The 26,919-nt window shown below is 39.9% G+C and overlaps 1 protein-coding gene across 3 annotated transcripts in view; it reads right to left on the bottom strand.

Moving 5' to 3' along the window:
• LOC101473317 (disabled homolog 2-interacting protein) overlaps positions 1-17,878 on the bottom strand; it is a 165,659-nt gene extending 147,781 nt beyond the window's left edge. Inside the window, exon 1 of one of the 3 annotated variants that reach the window (XM_004549828.5) lies at positions 17,770-17,878. Coding sequence is in view for 2 of the 3 variants with exons in the window: in XM_004549833.4 (XP_004549890.1) it covers positions 8,992-9,031 (40 nt within the window). In the remaining variant the exon portion in view is untranslated. Of the gene's footprint in view, positions 1-260; positions 364-8,991; positions 9,273-17,769 lie in introns of those variants that run through there. The other 2 variants (XM_004549833.4, XM_076886663.1) reach the window with 2 other exon arrangements.
• Between the last annotated feature and the right edge of the window lie 9,041 nt (positions 17,879-26,919).

Here is a 26,919-nt window from a genome sequence, read left to right as displayed (position 1 = left end):
CAACAAGGTTTGAGCAGAGAGCTGTATGTTTGATTTCAATTGATGTCTTTTACTCTTGATGTTTACTAACACCACAGCTGGCCTTGCATCTGTCAGAAATCACTGCAAAGCCTAAAACAATAGTTCAAACTGACCAGGTTAGCCTGCAGTACGCTGCCTGGTACATTCAAACAAAATTAGCATACCTAGCATCATTCATTTAGTTATAATTCACTTAGTTTTAGGTTTACAGTTTATAAAATTTTACTCGCAGTCCTTACCTTTGAACATAATCTCTCATCTTCCATTCACATCCTCTCTTTCTTATATCTTTCTACATCTCTCGCTGTTTGCATGTTTTTGTTTTCTATCTGAATTTATCTCCCGTTAGCATGTGCTGCTCCTCTTCTGTAGCGCTAGCTAGATGCCAAAGCTTTTGAGACTTCTCTACTATTCAGCTGTGTGCTGTAACTGTAAACAGGCAATGTGATTTTGCAGTACTTTACAGCCAGCACAATAACACTTGAGTTGCTGTTGTGCGTTTCCACCCTTTGTTTTCCTGAAAAAGAAAAATGAATGAAATTCTAAAATCCTCTTTACCGTGTTGTTTCTTCAAACTATCAAAGAAGAGGAGCTGTAAAAACCGAATCAGAACAAATTGAACCTATTGGGTTAGCACTATGAGAAAACCAAAGGCAATTATAGTCTATTACATATTACAAATCATTATTATTATTTGTATACTTTGTTTACATGGTATATTACTATCAAGAAGGCAAATGAGAGCTGTAAGAATCTGAATTTAACTGAACTATAAAAGAAGCTTTACAGATTCATAAAGTTTTTATAACAGAATCTTCAACATCATTATAAAGAGAACCTCATTAACCCTTTGGAATACTTGAGACATTACTAACTGAATTTCCCAAGAACTTATCATATACACTGATTATCTCAGACATTGTTACTGTTGTTACAACGTATCTTTTTTTTAATGTCCCCGTGACTGCTCTTAGATCTTTTACATACAGTTTACAGCCTGTGACACTTCACTTGATTTGAATGTAAAGATAAAAACAAAGGATTTATAGCGAATACCTTAAGTTGTATGTTGCTGCTACTCCAGAGGTCTAATTTTAGGCTCAAATAATCGGATTTTCCCACCAGCACTGGCACTGAAACACGTGCTCCAGTGGATCATGACAAATCTGTAACTGAGTAAACCAAATAAACAATAAGGAAGGATAAACACAAATTAAGATCAATTTACCTGAAAAAATTTGAGAATCCTACTTTGATTATAGGGGGGGTGGGAGGGGAGTTGCCCAAGTGTGCCATTCCTTGTTACTTTAGCAGTTACTGTTCCCGTCACTCAGTCAGTATTTTCCATTTCTCTTTCCTCGGCTCATTCCCTCGCCACTCTCGGCTTCTCTTTTGCTCAGTGTGCTCCATTTACAGAAGATTTACAGAGACATGAAAAGCATACAACCAACATAAATTTGTTGTGAGCATGTAACGCGCTCACGGCTGCACTTGGCTCCGTTCCTGGCCCTTGCAGTCACTTCATCTTAGACACACATCACACACTTCAAAAGCAAAACACGCCACAGATTCGCACACACGTGTACGCACGAACCACACCAACACACTTGTCATCTACACAACACGCTGCAAAGGCATCATCTAGATTTCTACATTAGCGTTCCAATTTTCCCTTCTTTTTTTTTTAACCCTCTGTTGTCTCAGACAAGCTCTGCTTTCCCTCTGGTTGCAGTGCTCTGTTGACTGACAGTATCCCATCAGGGAGGCTTTCTGACAAATGGGGCCAGATGGAGTCGTGCCACTGTTGCTGCTGGCCACAAGACAGCTCTCTGAGGTTATTGCTTAGCTCAGCTTTTACAGTGTTATTTATATACACCATATACACCACCAGACTAGTTTAAGTGTTTGATTAACTTTTCATGTGTGATCTCCTGTGTATAACTCTGAAACGTTTGGTTAACACTTAACCTCTAGTTATATATATATATTCATATATATATATATATGTATATATATTATGCAGCTATTCCTTTACCGCTGTTTACATTCCAAATAAAAGCTTCTTTTCCCTGATGGTCTTTTTAGGAACTTTAGAGGCTCACGGCCCTGACCTTTCCATGTCCATGTAAGACTAGAGCAGGCAAACGTCATTAGGGTGCCCTCGCTCACATTAACCAAATGGAGTGCTTCTAGCGTCCATCTACCACCTGTTGTGTGTAACGTCTTAGAGAAAGCGATCTCAAATTTTAGTTTCTGCTTCAGACAAATGTGGAACTTTTTAACTGGGCCTGTAGCCACGAACAAACACGCCATTTAAGGCTGGGAGATTGCAGAGCATATCTGACGCAGTAATGATTTTGAATCAGCGTACAGATTTTTACTTTGGTGTTACTAATGACATGTAAAATGACTTAAAGAGTCTAAAAACAAGCATGATAGAGAGAAAGCAAATGGGAGGATACAAGTGTTAAAGATCTGCCAAATGGTCCTCTGTGGTTCTATTCTATGAAGAGGCAAACTGTGCACTGCAGCAGAAGAAGAAACAAATGTTTGTGGCATGTCTTCTGCTGAACGTCTTGCTCACGGCATCGCAAATCACACTTTTAAAAAAAGTGTGCATATAAAAGTCATACGGCGGCTATAACGTGTGATTAGTTTGGATTTCACTGTAGTGAAAAAAAATGGAATTGTCTTTTAGGAAAATTATTAGCAGCATCATCTCAAAAAGCACAGAGGACACCTGACTGCTCTGCTCTGTTTGTACAACAGTATTCACATTTACAGCTAGGAAGGCACCGGCCAGTCCAGTACCAGCTCAAACAGCTAGATCTGTTATTGGTGAGTAATGAATAGATTATCCTCAATCTATGGTGCCAATCTATTTATTTACGCTTTGTTTACTAAGTTTACTGAACAAGCAGCCGGTCACCAGAAGTGCATGAGAAAGCCAACAGTAGTGGGTCACTAGTCTGAAGGTATTTCACGTTCTACATTTATGCATATATATATTTTTCAAGTTTCCACTAATTTCAGATATAACCACAAACAGTCAGCAAGTGATTTTGATAACCAAACAGCTCCATTCATAGTGTTGCTCCAAGTCTTTCCCTCACTTCCTGTATCTAAGTCTCAGCACTTCACTAACATAATGAGCTGTCCTCAACTTGATTACTGTTATTTTTGCTCCACTCCCTGTGCACATGCAGTGAAACTGAGAGCAGAGGAAAGAAAGGAAGGAGTGCATAAAGACTCCCACTGAGCAGAATTAACACAAATGCAAATAAAACAATTCATTTCTCTATCTTGGTGCTGTGGTTATGCATTATTTTAAAAACAGATTAGCTAAGTTAATGTGTATACTACAATGTATTTGTATTTCACTATCATTGAAGAGGTGGCTAGATCCAAACATCGATAGCACTGAATCCAAAGCTGGTATTGGTATCAGATTGATACTTTGTTTCTATCCTCGATGTTCAATTTGTAGCCCACTGAATTGTTTTAAATAAAAACATAGTTTAAAAACGCTCTATGAAAATTAGGCTAAAAGTATCTGTATCAGTATTGGTATCAGATCAATACTGGCCATGTGTTTATTTGGTACCAGATCAATGCCAAATTTTGGAGTATTGCACAGTACTAGTATTTCTGTATTTGGAAAGCAAGATTTAGGCTCTTCCTCTCTTCTCTCTTCCTTACAGTGAGGATTACAGCTTATTCATTTACGATGACAAAGGACAGGTATTGGTATTGGATCTTTTTATTGGTATTTAAACCTAAAATGTTGGAACAGTGTGTCCCCTTTTGCAAGAAATACAGCAAACATGACACTGACTTCTTTCAAAGCACCACCTAGTTAAGTTTTATACAGACAGCTTGAAAAACTGTCAAGCTCAGAAGACTCAGCCTTCTCTGTGGTTTCAAGGTCTTTTGTTGCTCGGTTTTTTCCCTTCTTTTTTTTATGTTGTACTATCCATTATGCAATTATGCAAATACCCACAGCAATCTTCTTGTGTGGCTGCACAGCTACAAATGTGTGTGATGGTTTCTTTTTTCACTTCAGAAACATTCACACTATTCCCCACAGAAAAAGTCAAATATACTATTAAGTGTGGAAGCAGAATCCCATCATAAGCAGTCAATTGAAATGCATTCGTGGAGAATTTTAAATCCAAGTGTGAAATGCAATCAGCTCGAATAGATACAATCTGGATCTGGATGACGCAAGGTCTTAAGTTACAAAGCTATATTCTTTTTTTTTTCTTCTTTTTAAAAAAAAAAATACATATGTAGTCCAGTACCAATGAGAGGTGGACAACTGTGGCTATATTTGAAGGTAATGCCTGGTTTTCATTTCAAAATAACATCAGAGGCTCTTTAGTTAAGAAACGCCTTTGCCACAACACGCAGCCTGTCATTTGAAAACTGCTCCTGATATTCTTTTCCTTGCCAGCTAATCCAGTGGCAGGTTGAAGAGGTGCTCCTTTGTTTATACTTTGGCTCTTAATGACAGGCTGTCCGATAGATTTGGCTGCCCTAAATTATAGTATGAGGTCATCATGTTAAATTCTCAATATCCAGAAATCAAAGCTGACATTTGTACACAATGTGACATAGTCTTTGTTCTTACCTGAATAGAAGGGTAATGGTATTAAACATTAAAGCCTCTCTTTGTAACTTCACTGGATAATTTGTAACATTTATCATTTGCCATGACAATAAAGGGTAAACCATTTATTATTATACTTGTAAACATAAGGATATAAATATTCTTCTTCTTCTTAATGTTATTATTGTTTAATTATTAATTATTTATTTGCTATTATGATGTAATTTGTATTTTTGTACCATATAGAAATGCGATTATTTTTTAATCTTCTAATAATCATTAAGTAATAAAAATTAATAATTTATGTCACAATATTATCATTCCCTACTGGTGGGATGGAATCAGCGAGGCAGAAGTTGGTGGTAAAGAATGCTATTACCTAATATAGGCAGCATAAAAGGGCATACCTAATGGTTGCAAAAAGACTTCTGGTTGTGAAGTGAGCTTCACTGACTCATTGACTCGTATTGTACTCCTTTCACAATGGACACATGTTGACAACTAACTCTCCCTTGAATTGGGAGCGTTAAGGGAGGGGTAAGAAAATGGCTTGAGGCTTCACAACCGAATTTCACAAAAACAGCGGGTGAGATTATGATCTCTACCAGGCCTCACAGATGAAGCGTGTGAGATACAATGATATTATTTGGCATTACTGCATAAGCATGAGAAACATATAAAGCACAAGGACAACCACAGCAGTCAAAGTTGAGGTTTAGAAAAAACCTAGCTTGTCTCAAGTCTGCTACAACTATGTGAAGCACATGGTTGCAGCAGACGGCTGCCCCTCCCTAAGCCTGGTTCTGCTGGAGGTTTCTTCCCGTTAAAAGTGAGTTTTTCCTTCCCACTGTCTCCAAGTGTTAGCTCATAGGGGGTCGTCTGATTGTTGGGGTTTTTTTTGTATTATTGTCAGGTCTTTACCTTACAATATAAAGCACCTTGAGGTGACTTTGGTTTTGATGTGGTGCTATATGAATACAATTCAGTTGAACTGAATTTAATATGAAGTCACATAAGGTCTGTATAGTGTGGGTAGTGGCATTTCCAGTGATAAAATTCCCCAGAGGATCCCACTTGAAGTGTATCATTTAGTTATATACAATCATCAAGAGCTGAAAAAGAAAATGACAAATTGCAGATGTTTTTCCATAACTGTTGGATTTTTCAATTAGCAACTGTGCTCAAATGAGTTTGCTATATCAGACTCAATTAGTTCACAACAGTAACTGAATTTAAAAGTAGAAGCTGCCATTGGTTTAGTTCAGTGAAACCAAAGAGAAAGTCGATTAAAGTGCAATACCATGATGACTCTAAAGGTGCGAACCCACCACCACCAAAAACACCCGCCAAACCCCAAACTCTCGTCAAGAAAAAATTTACTTCACCGCAGTCATCAACATTTTTCAATTAAATTACCTCCTTTTGATCATTTTCTCCAGTCAGGTTTCAGTCACTAGCTCCACTTTCTCATCATTCACATGAGAAAAATTATGTGACAGCTCTGCAGGTTTACTGCAAGTCCGGTGTTCTGGGACAGCGTTACCCACAACCTTAAATCTGAGTCCTTGAAACTTTGACACAGCCCTTTTGGGAAGTGGGACAGAATGACCGCATATTGTCTTTCCACCAGTTTTTGGCCTTTTTTCAAGATAGTGTCTCATTTATTAAAACCAGATTACAAGTGTTAAGCTGACAGCCCAGTTCCTAAATTTGCTCCTGCTGTACCACCCAGCTCCAGTCTACTAGCGAGGTTTAAGCACATGACAATAGGAGTAAGAATAAATCTTTTATTAAAAGCCAAGCATTTTTAATGACAAAGCCCACAGCACTTTAAACCATAAAACCACAGCTCTGGATGGTATATTTAGAATGTTAGTCAGACTATGGGGTCAAAATGGAAAACAAAGAGAAAGCCCACTGTTTTTCAGGAATATCAAAAAGCTCAGCTGGTCCAGTCTCCCCGTCTAATGTGAGACAGGTTAAAGCTGTATTTTGTCCTCCAGTACATGAGCAGGCGTTCAACCTTTCTCATCTAGGACAAAACATGCAGACCTATTTACATGTCAATGAAGGCCATGGATAAGGACTCTCTCTCTCTTTACTTCCCTTCCTGAGACCTCCACTCCTCACCGCATGCCCCTGCAATAAACTAGCACAGTGCATGTATTTATTTGGATGCCTAAAACGGCAAGGCTGCTTTATACTCATTTGCTTTACATTGTGTTATAATTAAAAGATGTGCTGACCTGATCGGGAGCAGTATTATGACTTATTCCATCATATCATGACAGATAAATGTGTTTTTTGTCTATATTTAAAAAGCTACTCTCCTTTATGACAGCTGCCCTTGGTAGAAGATAAATACACAGGGACACAGGAAAGTGACAGCCCTTTGGCTATGTGCACTTCTGCAGTGCTGGCATGTCACAGGATGGATACATAGACTTACTTTCAACATGACCGATATATAAGGCACCTGAAAAGAAACAAGTATATACTGACTTCAGTATAAGCTGGTGGCAGAGACAAAGCAACGACATGGAAACTCTGGGGAGCATCTGCTGAGAGTGAGAGTGGTTTCTTTAGTGCTGAAAAGGTCAAAAACTTTACTGGGGTAAATTTAAGCACGGGATGAAACTACAAATATGAAATCCATGGAAAAAAAAGAGTTGCATTTTTTCATATATATGTATATAACAGTAATAGGTCTGACTATTGATCTCTTTTTATTAGCTTGTCTGGTAGCAGTCCCACTTCCACCCAGTGCTATTTCATAAAGTAATACATAGCATCAGCATTTCTCTGCTTTCTGCCAACAGAAATGGGAAACAGGTAGATTCAGTCACAGATCAGTCCCATAACAATCAGCCAGTTGCAGACAAGGACTCTACATCTACTTTAAATGTAAAATACGTAATGCAGTGGGTACAACATGTAAATAATAAGCTTATACTGTATAAATACACTACTCTTAGACTTGTTGTGTGCGTGAAAGTGTGTGTGCATGACAGATGAACTGAAGCCTGCAAACCTCGGGAAGTGTGAATTCTTCCTGTAGCTTGCAAGCCTGAAGTGAGAATGTAATTGGACGATATCAGATTATTGCCTTTCCTACACCAACTTTTCCTTGTATATTAAACCTTTTGAAAGGAATGTGAGGAGAGTGCGGTTGAGAGGAGACAGTTGATGTTAGAGCAATGAAGCTGGCATTTTATCTCAAGATAGAGCTCAGTGTTCGCGCTTATTTCGGTTCAACTTTTACCAGAAGTTTTGCGTCTCAAGGGATGGATGAAAATGCCAAAGTTTCATCTAACGGTTTTCTTTCCCCCTTTTCTTTGTCTTTTCCTTCTCTGTCGTGGCAGACAGCCCAGTGCATAAAGCAATGTGGCTTAGATGCTGGCAAAGGGAAACTATGGTCTCTTGGAAATATGCTCTCTGTTGACTCATTCTGTTAACCGCATTCTTCATCAGCAGCACAGCAGAGTCCTTCCCCGTTGGTCATGAAGACAAAACATCGTCTTTTCTGGCCCAGTTAATAACACACCAATTTTTTTTCCTTCTCCCTTTTCTTTTTAACTATCTAGTTTAGGCTCTAACATTTTGGAGTGGTGGAAGAAAAGGCAGTGGAAAATGAGGGGGAAGAGAGAGAAAGAGTGGCCTACAGTGCCGTTTCGATCCCCCTGGATTTATTTGTGTACATAACTCTTTCTCTTTCTGCCCCCCCTTCTCTTTCCCTCTGTCTCCTGCTTTCATTTGTTCCTGCTGCTCTGTGTTTTTAACACAAACACCCACATGGTACAACCACTATACAGCCTTCAAATATTCAGATTGAAATATCTCGGTGCATTTGAGATAAAAAAAAAAAAACACCAAAAAAAATTAACTGGTCCACCCACGGACCTCACATATTCCACGTTTAATTATTCTATTCAAAGACCGAGAAGAGAGCTTCCAGCTGCATGAAGCTCATACCAAAATGCAGTCAACAACTGAAGGCAAATTCCAGAGAGAATCAGCACAGCACAGAGGTTTGAACTTGCTCACATACAACAAAGCCAAAAGCAAATCCTGGTGAGACAAGTAGCGTCTTTAGCAGGCAGCCCATTTCATCACATTGCTATGTAACGCCCTTCACCCCTTAACCCCCTCACTCAGAAGAATAGACTGGAGTCCCATTCATCACTGACCACTGAGGCCCTAGTCAACAGCTCAAGAGCCAAGCGAAAAGCCTAGTCATAACAGAAAGCTGACAGGAAAAGCAAGTGACCGAACTCTCTTTTACATATGTGCCTCAACTTTCTTTCTTTTTTCCACTTAAAGTATCACTTCCATCATTTCTCATCTTTTTTCCTCCCACTTACCATCCTGTGCCTCTGGATGATTGCTGGTGTCAGTGTCCATGTTAAATTCACAGAGCGATGAGCGCTCGGATCAACACACCCATATCCTGAGGCAAAGTTTACTCGATAACTCCGCTGCAACCGCTGGAACTACAACTGCAGGTCCTGTTTTATCTCCTCTGCCAGTGCCGTCTCTGCTCTGCCGTTCCCCCCCCCCCCAAATTCGGAGGTGCTGCCGCTGGTATGGCCCCTGCAGCCTGCCAGCTCAGCTCAGGCTTCCACCGCTGTGTTACATCTGTCTGACTAAGCAACCTCTCTGGAGAGCAGGCAGAGAGAGAAAGAGAGAGAGAGCACAGAATGGGAGGGAGGAGAGAAAGAAGCAGTTTCCACAGAGAGAGAGAGAGAGAGAGAGAGAGAGAGATACGGGTGGAGGGAGTGTTGGTAGTGTTTCCACTTTGATCAATATTACACTTTATATGTATTTTCTCTCATCATTAAAAAAGTAACAAGAAGTTTGTAATATCAGTTTTGGAAAAAAGTACTTGCTTATAACTCTGGAGTTATGAGTGGGCGCAAAACAGCACATTTAAGTTCAGAGTTCCTGCACCATTTAAAAAAGTCATACTGAATGTTTTTAATGTTTGCTTTAAGACCTACAAACATTCAAATTCCAATAAAATCAAGAAGTGTCAGAACTATGTGTAATATTATTGCCTCTACATAACTACCAATCTCCTTCTTTCCACACATGACAGTAAAATTATAAAAATGTTTGTATGATCAGTGGTTTTAAAGATGTTTGCTCATTAGGGGTTTTTCAACCTAAAGTTGAATTTTGCATTTGTAAAACTCCTTATATATTTAATATTACAACCTCAACTTGGCAAGTGTATTTTATTTGAATAGGAACCAAATTCAGTTTTCACCGTTTTACATATTTAATCCTATTGCTGTTCTGTTTAGTTTGATTAAATCTACTTTACATCATCATAATGAATTTTCTTAATGATCTACACATATCGCACTTGAGCCACCTCTCTCATGTTCGGTGTCACGTCTTTGATGGATTTGTCCTAGTTCTTAAGGACTTTCAGATGCTGTTCATCTCCTGTAGATAGATTTTTAAGTCTGCCACTTCCTCTCTTGCCCTCTAGTTGTCCAGCTTCTTCAATTTTTTAAGAACTCACTGCACACCATGCTGAGATATGCCATATTTTTGCACAAACAACAGCTGTTTGAGAATCATCCATCTATCTGTCCATCCATCCTCTTCTGTTAATCCAATTCAGGGTCACGGGGGTGTGTGGAGCATAACCCAGCTACCATAGAGTGAGAGGCGGGGTACACTTTGGACAGGCTGATTGGTCAAGACCACTTTAAAAAGAAATTACAAGAAAGTCTTGATCCAAAAAAAAAACAAAAACCATAAAGAAATTTGAGGTGGGTGAGGGTTGTGGTTGTAATGAGTAGTTATTTGGGTTACTGTTGTCTTCCTTTCAGGTTGAACCAGTTTGGCAACTGTCAGCTGACCTCTGGAATCAACAAGGCAAATTCTGTGCTCACTGGATATTTTCTCTTTTCCGGACCATTCTCTGCACACACTAGCTATGCTTTCAGTACATCATCAGTTTCTGAAATACTCAGACCAGCCCGTCAGGCACCAACAAGCGTGGCAGATTCAAAGTCACTTAAATCACCTTATTTTTCATTATGATGCTCGAGTTGCAATTCAGCAGTTTGTGTTGACCATGTCTACATGCCTAAATGCACCGAGTTGCTGGCATGCAATTGGCTGGTTTTATATTTGCATTTCAAAGCAGATGAACAGATGTACAAAGTGGCCGTTGAGTGTACATGAACCTATTTCTATTGCAGAAATAGGTTAGTGTACAGCAACAGGATGAGTCAGCACCTACACTGCAATCGTTTCTGTTCAATCCTTTCAGCATAGCAATTCAACCAAATGGAGCCATTAATCTCTATACATACAGCACTTGAGTTTATCTAGTTTATATAGCTATGGGTTAAGAAAATATATAGAAAGATATAGCTGATCTAAAATAAGATGAGCTATATCTCCACAATATTTCAGATGGTTTTTATTTTAAGGCAAAATAATCAAATACCAATCAGCCCAATGTCAAGTGGCACAATGTGAAGAACACTGTCACTTTTAGTTAATAGTAGCTAATTGTAATTAGACACTCTGTGAAGAAAAATGACTTGAGGGACTTAGAACACATGTGATTCAGTATTTGGGCTGTAAGGCTTGTATAAATCATTCAGCAGCCTTTGGTCAGTTATGTGGTTCTACTTAATCCTATCTAAATGTTACAGCTTACAGCAAGAAAAAAGGAGGAAAATAGGGCAGCATGTGCCCAAGAACCAAAAGTTGAGAACTCTTCTGAGGCTAAAACTTTCACCTCTATGAAATTAAGCTCAGTTGTTCTGGTGGGAGCATAAGAAGGCTCTCGCTCTTATGGGTGTTTGTGCAGAAAACTCGACGAGTTCAAAAGAATAGAGGCGGCAGCCACTCGCTATTCAGTCTGAGGATGAGATGAGACCGCTCTCTGATTTGTGTTAGATTCCTATTCATCAAAGTGAAGTTTTTATTCATCACACTGCTTGTTTAGAGCTCGTGTCACACAAGGACAAGAGAGGTAGGGACCTATGCCAATGAATAATTTAGCAAAAAATAGACGGTGAGAGTGTTTGTAGTGTTGTGATGTGGATCAAGATTAGAAAATGCTACAGGTGCAAAACACGCACACACACACACACACACACACACACACACACACACACACACACACACACACACACACACACACACACACACACACACACACACACACACACACACAAAATCCAGCTTTAAAGGTTACACACTGATTAAAGCACATACAGGGAGTGCAGAATTATTAGGCAAATGAGTATTTTGTCCACATCATCCTCTTCATGCATGTTGTCTTACTCCAAGCTGTGTAGGTTCGAAAGCCTACTACCAATTAAGCATATTAGGTGATGTGCATCTCTGTAATGAGAAGGGGTGTGGTCTAATGACATCAACACCCTATATCAGGTGTGCATAATTATTAGGCAACGTCCTTTCCTTTGGCAAAATGGGTCAAAAGAAGGACTTGACAGGCTCAGAAAAGTCAAAAATAGTGAGATATCTTGCAGAGGGATGCAGCAGTCTCAAAATTGCAAAGCTTCTGAAGCGTGATCATCGAACAATCAAGCGTTTCATTCAAAATAGTCAACAGGGTCGCAAGAAGCGTGTGGAAAAACCAAGGCGCAAAATAACTGCCCATGAACAGAGAAAAGTCAAGCGTGCAGCTGCCAAGATGCCACTTGCCACCAGTTTGGCCATATTTCAGAGCTGCAACATCACTGGAGTGCCCAAAAGCACAAGGTGTGCAATACTCAGAGACATGGCCAAGGTAAGAAAGGCTGAAAGACGACCACCACTGAACAAGACACACAAGCTGAAACGTCAAGACTGGGCCAAGAAATATCTCAAGACTGGTTTTTCTAAGGTTTTATGGACTGATGAAATGAGAGTGAGTCTTGATGGGCCAGACGGATGGGCCCGTGGCTGGATTGGTAAAGGGCAGAGAGCTCCAGTCCGACTCAGACGCCAGCAAGGTGGAGGTGGAGTACTGGTTTGGGCTGGTATCATCAAAGATGAGCTTGTGGGGCCTTTTCGGGTTGAGGATGGAGTCAAGCTCAACTCCCAGTCCTACTGCCAGTTTCTGGAAGACACCTTCTTCAAGCAGTGGTACAGGAAGAAGTCTGCATCCTTCAAGAAAAACATAATTTTCATGCAGGACAATGCTCCATCACACGCGTCCAAGTACTCCACAGCGTGGGTGGCAAGAAAGGGTATAAAAGAAGAAAAACTAATGACATGGCCACCTTGTTCACCTGATCTGAACCCCATTGAGAACCTGTGGTCCATCATCAAATGTGAGATTTACAAGGAGGGAAAACAGTACTCCTCTCTGAACAGTGTCTGGGAGGCTGTGGTTGCTGCTGCACGCAATGTTGATGGTGAACAGATCAAAACACTGACAGAATCCATGGATGGCAGGCTTTTGAGTGTCCTTGCAAAGAAAGGTGGCTATATTGGTCGCTGATTTGTTTTTGTTTTGTTTTTGAATGTCAGAAATGTATATTTGTGAATGTGGAGATGTTATATTGGTTTCACTGGTAAAAATAAATAATTGAAATGGGTATATATTTGTTTTTTGTTAAGTTGCCTAATAATTATGCACAGTAATAGTCACCTGCACACACAGATATCCCCCTAAAATAGCTCAAACTAAAAACAAACTAAAAACTACTTCCAAAAACATTCAGCTTTGATATTAATGAGTTTTTTGGGTTCATTGAGAACATGGTTGTTGTTCAATAATAACATTATTCCTCAAAAATACAACTTGCCTAATAATTCTGCACTCCCTGTATTACTACTTGCTTTAGGAATACATTTAGAAACCCTTGTGTCAGTTTAGGTTTTTGAAGTGATCAGTTTATTTTTTCTTTTTGCTCCTGTACCAGTGAACAAGAGTCATTTACTATTAGTTTTCACTTAGTTTTGAAGACCATCATGTTTCTGCTGCAAATCTGCACTCGATAAGGTAACATAAGTTTTTTTTTATCATGACTCGTTGGACTTAGATTGAAAGACTTAGATCGGTTTTGCAGTAGTAGCCATTTAATGGGTTATGAAAATTATGCTGTCGATCTAAAATGTAAATTGCAGTTGATTGCCAGTACAATTACTCTCTGCATTTAACCAATTCACTCAGAGAAGCAGTGGGCAGGCACCAATTCAGCGCCCGGGGAGCAGTGTGTAGGGACGGTACTTTGCTCAGGAGTACCTCATGGTAGCCTTTCGATGGATTTATTTTTAATACTATGCTCTGTTTCATTAGTATTAATAATCTAATAATGGCATTTTTTTAATAAGAGCAGACATAATGACACATTGTGTATATCTGTTCCCTTTCACTCAATTAAGACATACAACATACCATATAGGATATCATGGACACGGATACTATATGCTCTATATGCTCTCATGCCTCTACTTCAGGGAAGAGAGGTTATAACTGTTCATTTCAACTTTTATAGTAACAAAATGATTGGCATGGTTGCAAACATTCTACCTCTTGCTAGTTGCAAGAGGGCTTGTTGACAAAGTAGACACACAAATGCTACATAGCCCTGCAGATGACAGGGCACATGTCCGACTTGGAAAAGATGCTGGCCAAAAGACAAGTGGCCCTGGTAGCTAATGGATTTTCAAGAGCAATAGATTAGTTGAGCGTGGCCGAATATAGTAATCACATCTATGCTCTAAATCTAGTCAAACAAGATTATGACAAGAAAAGGAGGACAATGCTAGTCATTTATTTTGGTGTAAATGTTTTGGCTAACGTATTAATGCCACGCCATTACCAATCTATATTTAAATTATACACTTACACCAGGGGTGTCCAACTCCAGGCCTCAAGGACCGGTGTCCTGCAGGTTTTAGATAGCATCCTGGGTCAACACACCTGAATCAAATGATTAGTTCATTACCAGGCCTCTGGACAACCTCAAGACATGTTGAGGAGGTCATTTAGCCTTTTAAGGACACATCTTGATACCCTTGAAGCCTGGAGTTGGATACCCCTAGTTTACACTCTTAATATTAACTCGCAAGCTACAAAAAGTCAGGCGCTCACATGTACGCAGATCAACAACATGCAATAATAACTTTATTGTATATTAAGTCAGTACTGGTAATGACATGTACATAACTATTTCTACTGCTAGAAAGAGCATCTGGAGTCTTATTAAAGACTTTACAATAAGTCTAATAAGTGATATCCACTAATCATCAGAGGAATCACTTAAACTTAAATCAAATATGTAAAAACTACAAAACACTTGACAGCATATAAACAAAAAAAATATTGGCTATGACATTGTTTCAGCTAGCATGGTGTTGTGGTTTGTGCTCACAGTTGGAAACTGCTCACTTTCTGTGTGGAGTTTGCAAGTCATGCCTGCTTAAGCTCTCTGCTGTACAATCCAAACACATGCATGTTAGGTTAACTGATGACTCTAAATTGACTATAGGTGTGAATAATTGTGTAAGGTGTAACTGGCCTCTGTGACAGCGAGGATAGGCTCCAGTCTGCATTCAAAATGGATAGATCCAACTGTATCAAGTTATCTTTACAGTCAAATTGTGTGTATTATGGCAATTCTATTAAAGAATAACAAGATGAATTTGCCTACATACTCAAGGTAAAAGAAGACTATAAAGAATGAGGCTACATTTTAACTTCTGATATAATAACTGCTGCATTAATATAGTATTAATGTATTGTAATGTATTCTACCTAACACTCAGAATAGATTATGGTGACTATGGAAATGCGAATCAGCAGTTCTGAAACTGTGTTACATAATCATCATGGAAAATGTTTGTGATTGTCACTGGCAAAGTTGCAAAGGTACCCTGTAACTATGGGAGAAGTCGACAGACTATTTATTCGTTTAGCCTCCATCTCTTACCAAACAAAATCAACCTAATCACAGAGATGCCGTGTAATCAAGTGTCTTCTGCTGATTTCCCATTTTCATGTCATTGCTCGAATCAATCGGAATGGATGGCAAAAAAATGGGAAACACATGTTGCAGAAGAAAATATTATATGTGTATGGCATTCTGGGCTGTCAGCTCATTTAGAATGAATGTGGCCGTAACATTGAGACAGACAGAAAGACCTTTCTGCTTGTCACATTATCTAGCTCTCATTATTCTAACAATAATGCGGCCTTACTTTGGCGGTAAAATAAACGATATGAGTCAATAACAGAATGCAAGAAGGAAGAAAAATGTCAAATATTTAAGACATTTTAGCTGAGAATACAAAATAAATGAAAACATTTGTAATTCATGCTTTTTTTTTGTACTTTTTTAAAGTTGTTTCCACTAGTGATGGTTTAACAGTGCAGTCGTTTCTATGACCCCTAACAAAAATAAGCATAAGCTTATATTTAGCACACTAATTGGGTTCAATCTATATGTACCAGCTATATGTATCAGCTCACAAGCTGACAGACAGCAGCCACATTTATTCCAAATAAGCAGAAATACACACTCACTCACAAACATAGAAATAGACTCTCTCAAAAACCTCACGGCAAGAAAAACTACCCAGATTTTTGTTTGTGACTCAGTGCTTAGAAGAAATGCTGCTACAAATAAAAGCAAGTGCATGCTGAAAGAAACAGTGCTCTCATAGTAGCTGCGGTAAAAAAAGAAGATGGAAATAAACAAGGTAATATTCACCAAAACAAAATGTAATGTAAATAGAATAATCTCTTCAGAGGAAAAACAAAGGTCCGCAATAGATACGGAGACAAGCTTCAGGTGTTTAGGGTGTACATTTGATGCAGTCCCACTATAAAAAGTAAAGAATGTGAGCAATACTACTCGAACAACACAACACACATGTGAGAGCACAGTTACTACATGCAAACAGTTGCAGGTTTCCTATCAGCCAAGTGGAGATATTGGCAAATTTCCAAACAAATCCATAAAAGCTGATAAAACAAGTAAACCAGAGCCACTCACTACTAAAATGACAACATGCTGACTCATCTGCACTCATCTGCAGCCCACCCTTGCCCATGTAAAACTGACTTAGTCTGGGAAAGTAGAGTTAGATGTTAAAATGAGCTAAATGGCGCCCTCTGATGGTGATGGTTGGTTAAAGCTGCAAATTCCACTCCAAATCAACCAAGCCTTAAACACCAGCCAGATTTACTAAACAGGGTGCACCAGCGTGTGAGTGCAATCTGCAAAAGTTTTTTTCAAAGTTTTTTTTAAAACGTGTATTTCAGTAATAAGTGTAATAAATAAATAAATAATAAAATCAGTTCACCTTCAAGAAGGGAACTCTCAAAAATGCATATGCAACAGTCTCTTGAGGTCTCATCCCTTGCTCACAATCTTGTAACTGTGATGTCGTTGTAAATACTTGTAAAAATACACATCTCTAAATCTTTCCCTAAAACTAAAACAGATAGACTAAAACAGATAAACTAAAAACTTGAGCATAAAGCATGTGCAGCAATCATGGAGTCGGAGCTTGTCATCCAAAAGCACCATAGCAGAGCTGGCTCCACACCGGCACAGCATCGGTTGGAAAGCTGATAGTGGCGTCTCATTTGGACTGATCGCAACACAACCACAGACTCTGACAGCTTTCAGTGACACGACTGTCTACACATGTACCTTTAAAAAAGAATTCAACACACTATTATCACATTGTCATAAAAGCAAGAGGAAAAAGTCCAGTGTAACTGCAGCACTTGGAAAGAATTTTTCCCTATCTCTCTTAGCCGTTAACATGAGACGGCACAAGTGCAGAGAAGTGCTACAAAGCAGCAAGCTCTCCATCTAGTGGATATACAGTGGAAGAAAAGAATTTTCTAAGTCTCACCCAGGCATGTAAGCAGCACAAGACCCAGTTGCCTCATTTAGTTATACGACTGTTTATATCACAAAGAAAGCACTTCTCAAGATAAGTTGAGCACCAAAATTCTGCAGCTTTGGAGACAGAGGACTGAATCTAAATAAAAAAAACCTCATCAAAAGTCTCTATTCTTAACATATTAACAGAATTATCAATCACTCTACTTTAAGTGAATGCCTTTTAGAAAGCAACAGGAGTATTACTAATAAGTGCATGTTTATGAAAGCATATGTGTGTATCCTCGGGCAACTCACCGCTCTCGGTGGACAGCTGGCTGTGGAATTCTGGAAACTGTGTTTCCACCGGGACGCTGATGGTGCGACGCAGGAGATGTCCCCTGGATGACGCAGAGCGCCTCTGCTGCAAAAACAAGAAATGCATCTAGCTGAGAATAAGAGTGATTCAAGGGGACACAGAGGCAGAGCAAATAATTCAAGACAGATACAATCCTCAATAAATTCAAGTGAAAAAAAATCAATAAAATAAAAAGCGCAAAGTAGATAACACAGAAGAATGGTTAAATAAATGGTGGTGTTAAAAAACAAAACCAAAAAACTAATGAATTACACAGACAGGCGTCACTGAGTCTCCTTATCTGTTGTTGTGGATATTCTGGTCACCATCTTTAATGTCGTGCTAAGTCATCAGCACACAATAGCTGTAGCAGTCCTGATAAATTAGAAGTCATTGACTAAAACAGAGCAGGCATTAGTGGCACATCAGTCAGTGTCTGATCATATCATCCGACTGCTTGCATACCAAATGTTTGGCTCCAAACAATTAGTCAGACAAAGGAAGAAAAGAATGGTTGCGGTGAGAAAAGTGGTGAGCTGTGGGAAGAAAAAGAAAACAAGAGAGACAGAAAGGACCTGTTGTCCTCGAAGTGGAGTGATAATAGCTTATCGAACATCCTCACACCTCTCAACTCAATGCAGCACCCTGTCTGTCTGCTTTTCTGTTCCCGTGTTTCATGTCCATCTGTTTATCTCTCTTTCTCTCTCCGAGTTCCTCTCTGAGTCTCTCCCTCTCTTTGCCTCGTGGGACTCGAGTTTTAAGGACAGCTCGAACTGACAGCATCAGTGATAGTGTCTGGTGGCAATAATGACTTTGCAATATTGGCTGTAACTTGAAGCACGTTTCTCTGACACAGTCTGCAGTCTTACTTGTGCTACAGTACTGCAGATTCTAGAACACCGGTTTTAAGCAGCGACTGGAGTAAAATCTGCGGCTTTGTTGTGATAATCAATTATTTAAATCATCTTAATCACCCTCTCATCAAGCTATTAATTTTTCAAGCTCAGTGACAGTGTAATAACTTATCTGAAGAGTGAGCGTACTCTGCATTCGGATGCCTAAAATATTGAAAGACTAGAGATGCGATTTTACATAACCTGTGCTTCCTTTGCTCTATTAAGGTCTTAACCTGAAACGCACTCTCCCAATTGAGGTATTTTTTCCCCCCAGTCAATTGAGTAAATATTGTCATGGTCCGCGGCCCGGCGTCTGAGGTGCTGATGGGATGCCCACTCCCGTGGGCGTGGCCGCTGACTCCACACCTGCATCCCATCCCAGGCGATCACCAGGTGGACCATTTAATCCTGCCCAGCCTGCTGCTCCACGCCAGTCCGTAATCGTCCTTCAGCGATCACTGCTCGGCGTGTTTTGAGTCACCAGCCTGTCCACCTGCCTGTCCAGAATTTGGATCACGATCAACCCCAGCCGCCTCGCCCTTTCTGGAGCTTCTCCCCACGGACCCTCACCCCTCCCTCCGGTTCCCTTGGCCCCGCTATCATCGTAAGACGCGTACACTACCTCCCCTCGTATGCTGCCGGTTTACCCGCACCCCAATAATCCTTTTTTCTTTTTCTGTTTCAGCCTCCCACAGTCCCGCTCTCGGCGTTTCCTGCGCGATTCTTCTCCCGGTCCCTCGGTTTCTCTGGTTCCGTGCGTTTTCTCCCTTCTACTCTCCCGGGACACTCTCAGTTATAATAAAGTTTATTTTTTCTCTCGTACCGCTGTGTGTGTGTTCTGCTCCTGGGTCCAGCTTGTGTGATGAACTTCGGTTCTTGACAAAATTCAATTACAGATCTCGTAGCTAATGGCTAGTGATGGCACAGAAGCATAAAAGGTCACCTGATTAAACAGGGAAATCAGTGTAAGAAATGCTAATAAAGCACTGCGAGCACTGATTTGGTTACAGCCGTAACCCCCCTCCCCCCCTGACAAAACCATGCTAACTTGTTGAATTTGTGTCTTGGGCTTTTTTTTTAAAACTATTTTTTATACCAGTATAAAAGTTCTCATTGTTATTAATTGAGAACCCCTTTTATGGGCAGTACTGTGCAGCTTAGAATTATACACTCACAGCCACTTCTATAGGTACACCTGTTTGATCGCTTGGTAATGCAAATGTCTAATTGACCAGTTACATGCATTTAGGCAGCAACTCTGTGGATTTAGGTATGTAGACACGGTCAAGGCAACCTGCTGAAGTTTAAACTGATGATCAGAATGGGGAAGAAAAGTGACCGAATGTGGCGTGAAGGCTGGTCTGAGTATTTGACAAACTGCTTATCTGCTGGTATTTTCCCACACAACCATCTCTAGAGTTCATAGGGAATAGTCCAGAAAAGACTAAATGTCCAGTAAGCAGCAGTTCTCTGGCTGGAAATGTCGTGTTGGTGCCAGAGGAGAATGGCAAGACTGTTTCAAGCTGATAGAATGGCAACAGTTAACTCAAATAACCACTCTCTACAACAAAGGTATGCAGAAGAGCATCTCTGAATACGCTTCTGCTGCAGAAGACCACACTGGGTGCAATTCCTGTGAAATGGAGAGAAATGGAAAGCATCACAGCTGTACTATTACTGACCGTGCCCATGTCTTTATGAGCACAGTGCAATCATTGTGCAGATTTAGTGTAATGACTGAGTGGATCACAGTGTGCTCTATAGACCCAAGGAAGGCTTCACAACAAGCTTGGATAGTATAGACTGTAGAAAACCTTCAGATATCACATCTTCATTTCAGTTTTATCACCTACAGTTCGCAGTGCAGCCCTCAAAAATTTTAAACGCCTGACAAATTTAAGACTGGTATCCACTCAGCTTTGCCTCTTTTTGCCTGCTGTTTGTTTCTAATTTGTCATGTGTTAAGGAAGAAACAAATTGGCTTTACAAATCACAAAGGACTTGCATGGATTACGCGAGCATCGGCTGTCGTCACGCTATGTTTTTCACATCTTTCTCTTAACGGTTTGCAACGCACAAATAAGGAAGAGGAACAGGCGTAAAAAGACAGGACTGATGAAAGCAGAGATTAAGTGAACCGAACAAGACAGAAAAACAGAATACGACAAAAGATGAAACGAAAAGTCAGAAACAAAAACAATAAAGAAAAGCGAGAATTTACCAAAAGCCCTACAGCAAACATCATCACAGCAAAGAAAGCAATCAAAACTTTTGTTCAAAGACTGAGTCTCGCTGTACTTCTACGCATTGATTACTTTTTTTCTTTTCACTTCCACATTTTTTTTTCACTTTGGTAGCAAAGCTAAAGGATGAACACAGAAAAATTATACAGCACAATTACAGCTTAAGACTTAATTTACTTTAAAAAAAAAGACAAGCCCACAATAAATGGAGCTGTAAACCTTTTACTGAGGTTGAAGTCATGTTTTCTTCTAATCTTCTTATGTCACTTTTTATTTTTGAACACGGAGAATGAAGAAACTGGATAGTTTTTTTTCATTCCTTCAATTTGAATTGCTTTGTTTTTCCACTTGCTCACCTCTGACTGAGCTTCAGTATCAGGGCACACATCACGATTGTAGGCCTGACCAGCTAAATACCATGCTGGACCATGCTGGTCTGAGCTGAACGTATATGTAACCCTGTATGCCCAAAGAACATCATGCAGTGCTTCTTTTGTTCATATAAAATATAAAAATGTTAAGTATTTCAACTGATAATATATTGAATACATTATCAAGTTAGATTTAGCTTTTAGCCAAATTTACATTGCTGATGTTGATTTGCTAACAATAGTTTTTAGTAGCATAATGCTTGGCTAAAGCTAACTGAATGCAACAAAGAATAAAAAGCACACACACACACACACACACACACACACACACACACACACACACACACACACACACACACACACAAAACAGAGCAAAGGCTCATAAAAAATACCAAAAACTTACAAAATACAGGTGAAGTGTTTGTGGGGTGACAACAACGTGACAGTAGAGCTGCTAAAGTGACAAGCTAATATTAAACGGCTAATAGCAAACATGTACCTTTCTCTCTCTGTGCAATCATTTGCACATTTTTATTTCTGTCACCTCCATAGTTATCATTCCACATTATCTTTTCGCCAAATACACTTGCGTGGTGTTTTATGAGATTTTGTTTTATTCAACGTCTTTTGTATTTATTTATTTTTTGCTTTTGTAGCATTTACATTTTTTTCTATTTGCTGTTGTTTTCTTAAGTTGCAGCATGTTTGACCTTTCAGGGCCGCCATAGTGGCCAAAAGACAAATAGGACATCCACAGTCTGAACAAACCACCATATCAATGTTGAAAAACAGAGGCCTGAAACAATGTTGATGAATGCTATGAAAAGTAATTAATATGTGGACAGAACCTGCTTGTTGTATATCTATCACATTTAGCAGACACATTATATGGGCTACGCCTTCTAATTTTTGAATTCAAGTGCTCAGTCCCATTGACGCAGGTGACTAAAAATCAAGCATCGAGCTATGCAGTCTGCTTTTACAAACATTTGTAAAAGAACAGGTCATTCTGTTTAGGTGTGGCACTATAATAGGATACTCCGCGATCAGCTGTAAGCAGTATTATTGCAATGTATAAATGTTTAACAACCACAGAAACTCCATAAAGTTACAGAGTGTGGGTTAGCAAATGCTCAGGAGCATAGTGCTTTTAAGTCCCAGATGCTCTGCTGACTTAGCAGCTGCAGTTCCAGTTTTCTCTGGCATTAACATCAGCATGAATAGTAGTGTGCCAAGAGCTTCGTAGCCTGGGTTTCCATGACAGAGCATCTCCTCTAAGTGCAACATGTAGTCCAGTACATTTGTGTGTAGAGTGTCAATAATAACAGACTGAACTGCCTTTTTTTTTCTTGCTTTCCAGTTCTTTCCAGATCTATCAACATCATTACATGCATCTGCACATAAACATCATAAAATACTCATACAAAGAGCAATCTCTACAGGAATGCATGCTAAATGAGCATTAATTAAGCTATTGTCTTCTTGTTATTTAGTCAAACCACTCACTTTGTGACTAAGTATAATCCTCACCTCAGAAGAAAATGTTACTAAAATAGTTGCCATTACATAAATGTCCATTAAGTGTATATAATGGTTTGACCCTGAATTTATGATTGCTTGTTCACTAGAGGTGAGCTTGTTTAGCTGTCAGAGCCAGGTCATCACACCGTTACGGGTTGCTGACATGACAGAAATCCAGCCGTGCTAAGAGATAACCTTTTCAAGGCTGGGTCTCTAGATGGATGCATTTAAAAGCTGTTGTCCTTTTGTTGTTGAGAAACAAAAAGCACTGTGGAGGAAAGACTGCCAGTGGGTCGATTGAAATTACTCCTCCCTGCAATTATTGCTCTGTTTCAGTGTGGCATAGCCGGGTAATTGCATACAAAGAAACACTGAAGCCATGCTGTTCTTCCCAGTTTCGGTAGCCACACTGTTATATTAAAAGGTTTGGTAAATCCAATAGCCATGCCTTGTTTTTGTGCGTTTGGCCATCACTATTTTAAAAGTTAATGCAAAGGTTCCTGTAGTCCCTTCGATAGGGGATGTTGCAGGCTGCTGCTGCTGGCTCTTAGATCAAAACATCTGTTGAAACTGAAACATGAGCTGCCTGGCAACATTATCCCTAAGACACCACTGCAGTAAAAGACAGCTCTATGAGGACAAAGGAGATGTTCTGAGCATCCTGTATATTCAATTACTTTTTCAGAAGTCCCAGTTTGAGTAATTTATTCCAGTATTTATTTATTTAAAAGGGGTCTTATATAATGTGATTTTTTTGTGCCATTCATTGCAGGCTTGAATCAGCCTCAGCCTCAACTGTAATCATCATATCATTTTATCTATAGCTGCTTTATACAGAAAGTGAGCCAAGCCGCACTGTGGCTCAATCTGGTACTGCAAAACACACACACACACACACATGCACACACACACAAATCCATGCATTGTAAGGTCAGTCTGATCATAATAAATTATTGAAAACATGTTACTCTGTGTAAATAATCATTTACTTTGAGCAAACAATTAGACAGCAGTGTTTTTTTACCATTAATATTAAACTGGCTGCGTAGGTCGGTAGTATCACAGGCCTTGAATATTACAATATTATCTCTGCCAAGGAGGTTATGTTTTACGTAGCATTTGTGTGCGTGTCATTCTCTCTGTCTGTAAACATGATAGCTTAAAAGATTTTGAGTGAATTCTGATAAAACTTTGTGGGAGCGGAAAGTGGGGAAACTATGATTCTTACAAGTGTGGTGTGTATTGTCAACATATAGAAAGTACTCTATAAAATTTTAAAACATCATGTATAATTTGACGTCTGACCTCTCCTTCATGGTCAACAAGGACAACATTAGTGTCTGTCCTCACATGTGCGCTTATGGAAGAATGGTTAAAAATTCCCATAAACACTCCTAAACCTTGTGGAAAGCCTTCCCAGAAAAGTTGAAGCTATATTAGCTACAAAGGGTGAGCTGACATCATATTAAACCCTGTGGATTAACGATGGGCTGTCACTCAAGTTCCTATTTGTGTGAAGGCAGACGAGTGAATACTTTTGGCAGTATATTGTCCAATCCCTGCTACATCTAGGGATGTATGCATTGAATGTGATGAAGACACCAAAGCAGCTTAAAAACCATTAAATGTGCTTTGTTGTGGGTATGTGGACACTTTGATTACAGGCTTACAAAAAGTTGCTTCACAAGGACAGGTTATTGCTGAGTGGACAGTGCAATTTAGATTAGCGTGTTGACTCCTGATTTCTGCTGAACCGGACCTCTAATCTTACCGAGACTTGCATAATCCGGCGTGACACTAATAAAAACAATGGAGGCAAAGAGCCAGCTCACCCAGCTACTTACAGACCCTGCACGAAGATGAATTTAAATGTGTTACTTCAGGTTTCACTTAGAATGTTTGGTTTGCCCGAACATTCTAAAAAAACTTGCAAATTTGGAGATGCAATAAATCTATGTGGAGACAAATTAATGTAAGAAAATAAATTTGTAAAGAGGGGGAAAAAAGGAAGAAGAAGAAAAACAATAGCGACACAGAAAGATGACAGACAAGAGACTGGACTGTAAAGTCTGCTCTCACCACCTCCTCTTCATTCAGAAGCAGCATCTGACAGTCAGCAACCACACAGTACTTTGGGTTCCACACACTTCGCTCTTCATAGGAATGACCACGTGCCATCCGGTGTCTCAGAGGACACCGCGTGTCTGAAGAGGGAAAGAAGAGACAAAGCACAGCAACAAAGAAAGATATCAATTATAAAGGCGCAGAAGAGGCATTGTGTATTTAGTATTTGTGCTCTTGATAATAGAGTAGAATAAGACATCATAATTATATTCTTTAAAAAGTGATGAATTAAGCTGAAAAGAGGAGGATTCAGATTTAATGGGCCCCACATCTCTGGGAGAAGAACTTGTCCAAATAACTGTTTTGCTGAGCAAACGTCCAAACTCTCCTTAATCACAAATGCCACCGGAGAGGTAATGACTACCGCACGCTCTCCACTTTTTTTTCACTTCAATCATTCTGTGGATGTCAGGTGAAGAAAGAACCCATTAAAAAAGAAACTGAGACATGCGTAAATTGGATTCTCTAGCATCTGACATAAATCTCAGAAAGGCACTGCATATGTAATTCATCAAGCCCCACACTCTGTATTACCGTTACACTACGTCAATCAACACTGAGCACATTGAAAGACCTTTATTCGACTTCACTTGAGTGATTAAAATGTAAAAAAAAAAAAACACTTAAGCTTCTCAGCTGTACTCCCTGCACACTGCATGGCTAGCATCCACCACAACATTTCACTGATAGTAACAATCACCTGCTGTGTTGTGTGAATGTCAGCCAGAGGCAAGTGAATGCAGCATATGGGTCAGGGTGTGCTACTCCAATGTTACTGTATATTCCCACGCTTTCACCAAACCAGGTAGCTACATGCAGGGATGCTGTGTAATAAATGTTGTTGCATCACTCAACACACTGTGTCCTCTTCCTTTAGAGCAGGGTTGGGCAATTCCAGGCCTTGAGGGCCGGTGTCCTGCAGGTTTTAGATATCGCTCTGGGTCAGCACACCTGAATCAAATGATTAGTTCATTACCAGGCCTCTGGAGAACTGCAAGACATGTTGAGGAGGTCATTTAGCCATTTGAATCAGCTGTGTTGGATCAAGGACACATCTAAAACCTGCAGGACACCGGCCCTTGAGGCCTGGAGTTGCCCACCCCTGCTTTAGAGGATTCACGCAAAACAATCTCTCTCGTGTTGGTTTTGCAGTATGCTCTGGGTCATTATCCGTTTGCACTGTGAAGCACCTTTCGATCAGTTTCACTGCATTTGGTTGAATCTCAGCAGAGAGTGTAGCTCTGTACATTTTAGAATTCATCCTGCTTCTTCTAGCAGCAGTCAAGTCATCAGTAAACACTGGTGACCCAGTTCCACTGGCAGCCATACATGTCCATAACAAAACATTCCCTTCTTCATGTTTAATGCTCTTTTAGTTCTCAACACTTTTCTCATCCCATCATTCTGGTGTCACTTAATCTTGAATGGGTTTTATTAATCATTTCAATCATATCAGTTCATTTGTACAACAGTTTAATTTTTTTTCTCACAGACCTGGACAGGCTCTTTTAGTGGTTTCCCAGCAATGTCATGATCCTGGGCCATGTTGGCCCAGTATTCTTAGTTTCATGTATTTTTGTATTTTGTTCCTTATTTAGCCCATGCTTCCTGGGTTGCCCTGTTACGTTTTCCCCTTGTGACTCTTACACCCTGTGTGCCCCTCTGTGTATTTGTGAGCCCTCGTCTCTCCTTGTGTTTTATTCCACGTTTTCCCCAGCCTGTTATGTCTGTGTTCTCCCCGTGCTCTCTCCTCCTGTCTGAACCTCTGTACTTCCTGTTTTACTTTGCCCGTCTCCCGTCAGTGTTGCGTTCACTCCTGCCGTGTCTTGTTATGATTATCAGTGTCACCTGTGTTCCCCGTGTGCTCCCACTTCCCTCGCTAACCCTCTGTGTATTTATGTCTGCGTCTCCCTCAGTCCTGTGTCGCGTTCTCCCTCATGCTGTGTGTGATTCTC

Source organism: Maylandia zebra, linkage group LG7 (assembly GCF_041146795.1).
Source record: "Maylandia zebra isolate NMK-2024a linkage group LG7, Mzebra_GT3a, whole genome shotgun sequence".
Lineage (NCBI taxonomy): Eukaryota > Metazoa > Chordata > Actinopteri > Cichliformes > Cichlidae > Maylandia > Maylandia zebra.
Note: the sequence above shows the minus strand (reverse complement) of the source record. Positions and strands in the feature narration are given on the sequence as shown.